We start from the raw sequence: 10,039 nt of genomic DNA, 5'->3' as shown, positions 1-10,039 counted from the left end.
CCACACTTGAGGTGGCGCCGAATTAATAAGGGGGGGAACGAGTTTCCATGAGATTGGGTGTAAGCGCCTTACACAGCGAAGCCGACTCTCAAAAAAAACAGAGAGAGAGAGAGAGAGACCAGCTTTGTTGGCGTTGACAAACCTTGCAACTCAGATGAAGCTAAAGGATGAAGGGCAAGGGCTGCTACACGAGGGAGACGTCGGATTCTAGAGCAATCGTATGACGCTTATTCCGTAGGAAGAGCGTCGGACCAATTCTAACGTTCCGGCTCAGAAACTCCAACGACGGACTTCTGTTTGAAGCTCCATAATATATGTCGCTTCAACTGACGTTAGGGGAAAATCAATTGAAGTGCACCCAGACAAAAGGCGCAGTAGAAGTCCGAAGGCACATGGTTAATTTTGCAGAACCAAAGAAAGAGGTTTGATATGTGAGTACAATGCCCACATGGCCGTATTGAGCTTGTCTCCTCACGTGTCGTCTTTTGCTCTATGCAATTTACAATCTCCGGACGCGCAGACGCAACGATGCCTTGGATTTCTCCCTTCTCGGTGCTTGCCCATCTATTGGGCGGATGTAGCCCAAGGAGAATGTGATGATCGTGATCATTTCCCTGCAAGCCCTGCATCTGTAGGATTTTTGTCTTGTGGATCGAGTCACGTCGAGCAGGTGAGTGTCGCAGACGAACCGACATCTGCAAGCGCATGCTTATCGCAATGCTTTGTAGAAGAATTGCAGATGGATGAGAATAAACTCAAGGCTTTTATCTCGCTTTTGAAGGAACCCATCACTGTTGTAGAAGGCAAACACTTGCATGCCCATATAATTGAAAATGGCCTTGAACAGAAAAGGCCTTTGGGGAAGCTGCTTGCTAACATGTATGGCAAGTGCAAGGCCATCGATCATGCACGCTTAGTGTTCGAGAAAATGTGCCTACGCGATGTGGTGTCTTGGACTGTCATGATCACTGCTTATACTCAACTTGGGCACTCCAAGGAAGCCTTTAAACTATTTGTGCAAATGCAGCAGGAGGGATTCAGTCCCGATAAGGTAACTTACATCACCATTTTGAGTGCATGTGAAAGCGTAGATCAAGGCGGGTTGATCCACGCGTACATTGTTGACTGCGGATTCCAGCTCGATCTGGTTGTGGGGACTGCTCTTGTTAACATGTATGGTAAGTGTGGTTCTGTCACTGACGCACGTTCAGTATTTGAGCAAATGCCTAGCCGAAATGTCATGTCGTGGAACACTATGATTTCTGCATACGCCAAGCAAGGTAAAGGGAAGCAGGCCCTTGAAATCTTTCGCAAAATGCAATTGGAAGGCGTGAAACCAAACCGTGTCACGTTCCTCAGCGTCGTTATTGCATTTGACAATGCCGAATCTAAAGCTGATGGAGCAGCCCTCCATTCACACATTGTCAGCGGTGGATTTGACGGAGATGTAGTTGTGCAGAATGCTCTTATCAATATGTATGGCAAGTTTGGGGCTGTGGAGGATGCATATGTGACCTTTACCAAAACGAAGGTGCGTGATCGGGTCTCATGGAACAGCATGCTATCTGTATATGCTCAGCAAGGGCAGGGTAAAGAGGCCCTTCATCTCTTTAAAGCAATGATGCACAATGGTGTTAAACCAAACCAGGTCACATTGGTCAGTGTGTTGAGTGCTTGTGCTGATCTGGCAGCCTCCGTGGAGGGTAAAGAGATACATGCAAGCATTGTCAGCGATGAAGAAGTTTTTCCAGATGGGTTTCTATCAAGCGTTTTGGGAACTGCCCTTGTCAATATGTATGGCAAATGTGGTGCTGTGGATGATGCACGAGCAGTTTTTGACCATATGCAGGAACGTGATGTGATTTCTTGGACAGCCATGATTTCTGCCTATGCACAACATGGGCAGGGAAAGGAGGCTCTTGAAACCTTTCAACAAATGCAGCAGGAAGGTGTGAAGCCTAATGATGCCACTTTTACCAGCACCCTTACAGCATGTACTAGTTTGGGAACCAGCTTTGAGAAATTGACGACCCTAACCAATATTAAATGGATTCATGCTTGCATTTGTGATGGCGGATTTGAATCCAGTCTTCTTGTGAGCAATGCTCTTATCAGTATGTACGGCAAATGTGGGGCAACATCTGATGCACACTCTGTATTTGACAAATTGTGTGGGCGCAATGTGGTCTCTTGGACATCCATGATAACAGCTTATATTCAGCGGGGTCTCAGCAAAGAGGCTCTTCAACTCTTTAAAGAAATGCAGCTTCAAGGTGTGAAGCCAGACAAGGTCTCTCTTTTGAGCATTTTGAGTGCATTTGCTGATTTGGAAGCCCTAGCAGAGGGCAAGATAATTCATGAATGGATTGCAAGCTGTGGATTTGAGTCGGATGTTGCTTTAGGGAATGCCCTGTTCGGTATGTATGGCAAGTGTGGTGCCTTGGATGAAGCACGACTAACCTTTGATAAACTATGCGAACGTGATGTGGTTTCATGGAATTCTATGATCACCCTCTACGTTCAGCATGGTTATAACAAGGAGGCTCTTCAATTGCTTCAAGAAATGGATCGTGAAGGGATGAAGCCTAATGAGATCACTATTATTGGCCTTCTGAGTGCGTGTGCTAATATGGCAGCAGTAATGGACGGTCTGTGGATCCATGCACGCATAAGGGATAGTGGATTGGAATCAGTCTTGACCGTAGGGAATGCTTTGATCAATATGTACGGTAAGTGTGGAGCCGTAGAACTAGCATGTTCTGCTTTTACCAAATTGCAGCGACGCAATGTGTTGACTTGGTCATCCCTAATTGCTGCCTATGCACAGCATGGGCATGGCAAGGAGGCCCTTCAAATCTTTGAGCAAATGCTTTTGGCAGGGGTGAAGCCAGACAAAGTAACGTTTATCAGTGTCTTGTCTGCATGTAGCCATGCAGGCCTGCTGGATGAGGGTCTTTCTTACTTTGTTTCTATGAGTAAAGACCATGGGATCATGCCGACAGTTGAGCATTATGTGTGTATGATTGACCTTCTTGGGCGGGCTGGGCAGCTGGATGCAGCAGAGGACTTCATCTACAGAATTCAAATTCAAAATGATGCTCAGTTATGGTCAGCTTTCCTTGGTGCCTGCAGTATGCATGGTGATATAAAGCGAGGAAAACGTGTTGGAAAAGGTATATTCGAATTGGATGAACATAATGCCACATCATATGTATTGCTTTCGAATATATATGCTTGTGCAGAAGGGAGATGGGACTATCCAATGATATAAGACAAGCTATAGTGGACATATGGTAAAGAGCAATCAGAATGCAGCTTAAATAAAGAATAAAATTCATCATAACTTTGTAAGAGAGCCATTGCAGTCCAGAAGGCAGTCATCAATATGCAAGCACCCCCAAAACAGACTTACCACATTCGTGGGATCATTCTGATCTAACAAGTCAATGCATGCAGTACTGGAGATTTCGGAAAGGAGGCTAAGATTCACGTTATTGACCTGAGGTAGCGTCAGTGCTCAGAATATGAAGGTGGCCAGTGCCTTTGGGCAAATATACCTTCTAGAATACGATTGCCAATAACAAAGAATATCTGGGTGGGGTGTGCTTGCCATAGTGCTGTAAACTTTAATTCATTGATTTCATCACGTCAAGATATACAAGGGTTGCAGCTTGATTGCAATTGAGAATAGGGTGCATCGATTCTTTATAGATTCATCCTACCCTAAAATAGAGGTAATATAGGCACATCCACTTGTGATATTAACCCTATCTCTATGCGGCAGGCTTGGACAGATGGACACAAACGATGTTATGAGCCATTTAAGCTATTTGTGTTATTGTTGCCATCTACAGCCCAATAGCATCCAACTAGCTTTATGGATATTCTGACACCTGTTGCACCAGGTATTGATGGAATCAAAATAAACCTCTCTCAACCATCTTCACTTCACACCTAGACATGATTTTGCTGTGCTGTGATAGTTACACTCAAGGAATCTTCATTATGTGTAATGGCATTCCTGAAAGCATGGTGATTAGCCTGGTCATTTGTAACAAATCATGTGCTCCCACCACTTCATCCTCTCCAACTCTGTCCTAATTTGGTGGCAATAGCCAATGCAGAGCCTTGGAGCAGGATGGCACAGGAACAGTGGATGGGTCAACGGCGAACTGGGCCAAAAACCAGCCACCTTTTTGAGTGGCATAATTTGAACAATATGAGAGGCTCATACGTTTCAACCCCCACAGTTGAGAGTCTCTGCATATTAGCAATCAGATAAATAAGCAGCAAATATGAGAACGCCATTAATTTCACTGAGCTTGGCTTGAACATCATGGATGACAGAGAGCAATGTTGGAGTCGATGGAGCACTCAAGTTAAATCAAATTCCTTAAATACACAATGTGTGTTTGAGGTAATCCTTGGACTGATATCCTTATTGGTATCCTAGGAGCCTAAATGTTTACTTTATTTCTGTGCCAACACAATCTCAATCTGAAGACAGTTGTCAAAACTCAGAATGATAGATGGTGGTGCGTTGATGGACCATCTGAATTCCTTAAGGACAGACAGGCTGAGAATGGCGCTGAAATGGAAGACCCGATGTTTGATGGATATTCGAGTATGCTCCCATTCTTTGCGAGCCTCGAGGTGGCAATGATTGCTACAGGCATGGTTATCAAGTCTAATGATCTGATAAGCCTATTGATTCAAAAGCAGAATCAGAAGTGGGTAATTTTTTCCCTTATGTCGCAGGCTGTTCAATTGCTATGCTAAAAGGGCTCATTCTCTTTGAGAAACCTTGAAATGGAGAAGCACGGAGCAATTACTGAAGGATGCTACCTGGAATTGGAAGGGACTGTGCATGTCAGTCAAGAGTGGCAAGAACTCTCTGAGATGATCAGTTAGAGGACACCTCATTATATGTGACGATGTGCTATTTGTTACAAGGGGACGGACGCAGGAGGATTGGGTGGTTCTTAGAAGTAACATAATTTGGAATATATGGCTGCAGAGGAATGCTAATCTTTTTAGAGGTATACTTTTAGATGCTGGTCGACTCACTCTTATATGATGGATGACAATAAGAGTGTGGGGAGTACGATTTGGTCCACCAGCTTCATAACAATCTTAAAAGAATGTTCGCCTTGCCAAGGAACACTTGCATGGCCAAATGCTTGCTGATGTGATGTTGCCAACTCTATGAATATATTTCCCGATGCTGTTAATTTTGTTGTTAACGCGCCTTCTGAGTTGTGAAGGCATATTTTTGAATCTCTGTATATTTTATGACGATTCTTGCAACCACAAAAAAAGGGGCTATCCCTAAAAAGCAATCCCAAAGAAGGGGAAAAGCAATCTCCTTTTTGCTTGTAATGTTGTCCATCATTGAAGCTAGCTAAGTGCAAATTATAACATATATTACAAGGAAAATTTATCTATTGTCGCACATGCTTATAAAACATTAAAAAATTTTGCATGATTTAATGGTAGTTGCTTTGCTATGGAGAATTTGAGTAAAAATTTTGCCAAATAGTCTTGGACCTACATTATTCCAACTCTATGTGTAATCAATAATATTAAGTTCCAATGAAGTCCAGACTTAATTTGGACTTAATAGGAACCCCCCAATGAGAAATAGTGGCTATTAATTAAATTGTTTGTATGGGGGAGCCAAATGCTGCCCTACCTTTACACCTTGCTGCCGCCCACTTATCTTCCACCTTTGATTACATCTACACACCTCCATGGCAACACGAAATCCTCTCTTTCTCATGAACTCACTCATGAAGTATTTATACCTTGGCACTTTTATTATCTCCATGTTTCACAAATTTTTATTTTCCAAACTTTCATCTCTATGTTTTTGCAGTTGTGCAATTGGCAATCACAAATTTGAATCTTCTTGGCATTATGCATGAGAGTTGTAGACAAGACACTTGACACCAAATGATGAAGATTGCACCAGTGTTGAGTGTCAGATTAAATGACCAGAGGACAAACTGTTGTATTGTTAAGCTACCTTTATTGACACCCTCCCCTCCTACCTTGCCCAAAATGTGGATCCCCCCAGTTTAATCCTTGCTTTGTGCCATCGCTTTCATCTCCTTTGCTCGGTAGCTCCACACAATTCCCTTTTATTCATTGCAGTGCCTCTTTGCCATAGTAGAAGCCTTGAGCCTGTAGTAGCTACTTAGGTATCCACTTGAATGGTACTTCTGTTTTCCAGTTGTTGTGTCTCCTTCATTGAGATTTCTTCAGCTTAGCAGCTTGTATTGCTGTTGGTATTAGGAAGTCGGGAAGGAAGCAAAGCTATTGACATTCATCCTTCTTTTGGGTGTTTCAGGGAATCAATGATGCGGCAAAGACATTGCTGCCATTGGGATGTTAGTAGAGGTAGACAAGGAAGCATCTACTATGTATAAGGGGCTTGGAGTTCTATCGTGGGTTGAAATTGGCATGTTGTTGGATTTATGGATCACAAGACGTACCAGGCCTAAGTTTCTAGTACAAATTGAAATGACTGAGGTGCAGCCATTGCTGGTTAATGTTGCGGTGCACTTCAGCCAATTGATTTGACAGTTAACTGCCCAACACCAAGTTCTCCCAAGGATTACTTGTTCATCCATAGCACCTGCAGGCATAACGTCACATCTATTAGCCATGCTATGGTTATTAACCGACATGGGCAATTCCACACAACCTATTCCGGGTGAGATTTTTCCATTCACTGTGGATATTAAGACAAGTGTAGGTTCTCAGGTTACTTTAAATATTGGGAGCCGTGTGCACATCTTGTATGATATTACGGTATGGCTTGCACCAAGGTTGATGAAGGCCTCTGCAAAGCAAATAGTTTCCCTACATAGTCGGAAGTCCACATGCACCCTAGTGCACCCTAGTCGGATCGAAAGTGAGATCATCCATGGGATTCAACGCTTCCACGGATGCTTTACAACAATTGTTGTGAAGAGAGTGGGAGAGAAGGAAGGAGTCTCGCTTGCAGCTTTCTCGCATACACAATGGGGGAATATACACAAAGGTGGAGGCTGAAAACAATTTTCCTCTTCTTAGCTGTGAAAGCCAAAAGAACTCTAAGTATAAAAGAATAGATAAACCCTATTTGTGGGTCTCAAACTAAACTCAGCTAACTAAGGTGGCGTACTAACTGAGCCACTATCTAGAGTACATAAAGATAGCTGTCATCTAGCTATTATTCATGGGCGGTGTACCAACTGCATTTGCAGCTAACAAGTTGGTGACATAAATGCACAACGGTCACCCTGGCATATCATGAGTGGAGCTCGATATCTCAACACTCCCCCTCGAGCTCAATCCCAATTCCCGCACATCAAGCAGGTCTCTGAACTTGCACAGCTTCTGTGCACCCAATGCCTTCGTGAATATGTCAGCTACCTGATCCTCTGTGCTGACATAAACTAGATCAATAAAACCTACTAGAACCTTCTCCCGCACATAGTGATAATGCACCTCAATGTGCTTTGTTCTAGCATGATAGACTGGGTTATTTGCCAAGTGTATACTGCTCATGTTGTCACAATAAATGACAACTGGCCCATCTGTAGATTGATGCATATCATAAAGTAGCTTATGCAACCAAGCTACCTCACATGCAGCCATTGTTGCACCCTTGTACTCAGCCTCTGTGCTCGACAAGGCAACTGTAGGTTGTTTCTTGTTGCTCCAAGTGAATGCAACACTCCCGAAAGAGAACATATATCCACTTGTAGATCGTCTATCAGAAATACTACCAGCCCAATCAGCACTAGTGTATCCATGCAACTATATTTGAACCCCAGTCTCATTAAATAGTCCATACTGCAATGTGGACTTCACATACCTCAGTATGTGTCTAGCCGCATCCAAATGCAGTTTCCTTGGAGCCTGCATAAACTAACTTACCAACCCACCAACATAGCTCAAATCTGGCCTGATAATAGTCATATAAATCAAACTTCCTACTATGCGTCTGTACATAGTAGGGTCTTCCAGAAGCTCACCTGCATCTGCGCTCAACTTCACATTCTGCTCCAAAGGAACTAAAATAGGCTTATAGCCTATCATCCCATATTTGGATAGCATGTCTAATCCATAGTGCCTTTGCAAGAGCCATATCCCACTTATGCATCTAATCACCTCAATGTCCAAGAAGTAATGCAGCTCTCCCAAATCCTTCATCTCAAACTTCTGCTTCAATAGCATTTTCACATAAAGAATATCTTCATCACTATCACCTATGATGATCAAATCATCAACATAAATGACAAGCAGCATAATGCCTTTCTCTATTTTTCTCACATAAAGTGAGAAATCTACCTTGGAAATCTGAAAGCCAATAGTGACAAGATACTGTCCTATCTTGTCAGACCATGCTCTGGGTGCTTGCTTCAAGCCATACAAGGCTTTCTTCAACTTGCAAACATGAACAGCATGAACATAACCTAGTGGCTGCTCCATATAGACCTCTTCTTGCAAATCACCATGCAAGAAAGCATTCTTTACATCCATCTGATGTAAAGACCATCCCTTTGATGCAACCATCGCAATGAACAGCATGAACATAACCTGGTGGCTGCTCCATATAGACCTCTTCTTGCAAATCTCCATATACTCAGGATGAACAGCATGAACATAACCTGGTGGCTGCTCCATATAGACCTCTTCTTGCAAATCACCATGCAAGAAAGCATTCTTTACATCCATCTGATGTAAAGACCATCCCTTTGATGCAACCATCGCAATGACTGCTCTTACGGTTGCCATTCTTGCAACCGGACTGAATGTTTCTTCATAATCAATGCCATATGTTTGTGCATACCCCTTGATAACTAATCTTGCCTTGTATCTGTTCACAGAACCATTTACATTGTGCTTCATCTTATAAACCCACTTGTATCCAATTGCATTCTTGTCTTTAGGCAAAGGCACCAATTCCCATGTAGCATTTGCTTCCAAGGCATCCATTTCTTCATCCATGGGTTTCTCCCATTTTTCATTTCCCATGGCTTGCTCAAAAGAAGTGGGTTCTGGTTCATCTATCACTTTGACCATGTAGGCATAGTGAATGGCTGTAAATCCATCATATTTCAGCCTATCCACAGGATACCTAGCTCTGGTAGACTTGTGCAAAATAGGCTTACTACTAGGTGCTCTCAAAACATCCCTTGTCTTCCTTACTCCATGTGCAACAACAGAAGGAATACCCAACTCATCATTAAGGCTCTGTTCTGAGCCACTGGATTCACCATCCACATAAGAGTGACCTGCATTCTGGGCTGATCTACTTTCTCTTTTCCTTTTCGTGATACTTGCATACCACTATTTGCATTGCTTTGAGGAGATCCTCCTGATCTCAATCTGCCTGTCCATGGCGAAGTATGTGAAGCACTACTAGAGGACACTACAAGTCCACTAATATTTTGTGATTGCTGCTGTGAATTCTGTGCAGCATTACCATTTTGTGCATCTACATTATCAATCACATTTACTGGTTTATACCAACTACTCATCTCATCAAAAACAACATCTCTGCTCTCTGTAAATTTACGAGTAGAAGGGTTATAGCATCTATACCCTTTCTATTGTAAAGAATAACCAATAAAGATGCACTTCTCAGCTTTTGGATCCAACTTGGATCTCAACTCATCTGGCACATGAACATAGGAAATGCAACAAAAAACTTTCAAATGCGAAATATCTGGTCTCCTACCAGTATACCTCTCCTCTGGTGTCATGCCATATATTGCTGTAGTGGGAGTCCTGTTCATTATGTAGACTGCTGTAGCAACTGCTTCAGCCCAATAATAATCTGGTAGGTCTTTTTCGTTGAGCATGGCATGAGATACCTCTCCAATATGCTTGTTTTTTCTTTCTGCGAGTCCATTTTGCTGTGGGGTATGACTGCATGAATACTAGTTTATGCCATGCTCTTGTCGGAAACTTGTAAACTCATTTGAGAGGTACTCTCCCCCTCCATCTGACCTTAGGCATTTTATTTGTAGGCTTGTTTCTTTTT

At 42.9% G+C, this 10,039-nt stretch overlaps 1 protein-coding gene across 1 annotated transcript; it reads left to right on the top strand.

Moving 5' to 3' along the window:
* Positions 1 to 448: 448 nt before the first annotated feature.
* LOC147890849 (pentatricopeptide repeat-containing protein At2g39620-like) lies at positions 449 to 3,503 on the top strand. The gene is made up of 2 exons (XM_087389111.1): positions 449 to 3,173; positions 3,457 to 3,503. The coding sequence occupies exons 1-2, from the start codon at positions 449 to 451 to the stop codon at positions 3,501 to 3,503; spliced, it is 2,772 nt and encodes a 923-aa protein (XP_087245237.1).
* Positions 3,504 to 10,039: the final 6,536 nt, after the last annotated feature.

Source organism: Dipteris shenzhenensis, chromosome 18, assembly GCF_047967505.1.
Source record: "Dipteris shenzhenensis isolate YYH24624 ecotype China chromosome 18, Dip_SZ_1.0, whole genome shotgun sequence".
Taxonomy (NCBI): domain Eukaryota; kingdom Viridiplantae; phylum Streptophyta; class Polypodiopsida; order Gleicheniales; family Dipteridaceae; genus Dipteris; species Dipteris shenzhenensis.
The sequence above is the reverse complement of the archived record's forward strand: the minus strand, read 5'-3'. Positions and strand labels throughout refer to the sequence as shown.

Bases quoted from the DNA above. Each gene is read 5' to 3' on its own strand.
- LOC147890849 (XM_087389111.1), top strand. From the start codon at position 449: ATGGCCGTATTGAGCTTGTCTCCTCACGTGTCGTCTTTTGCTCTATGC. The intron at 3,174-3,456 runs GTATATTCGAAT...CAATGCATGCAG, and splicing joins AGGAAAACGTGTTGGAAAAG to TACTGGAGATTTCGGAAAGG.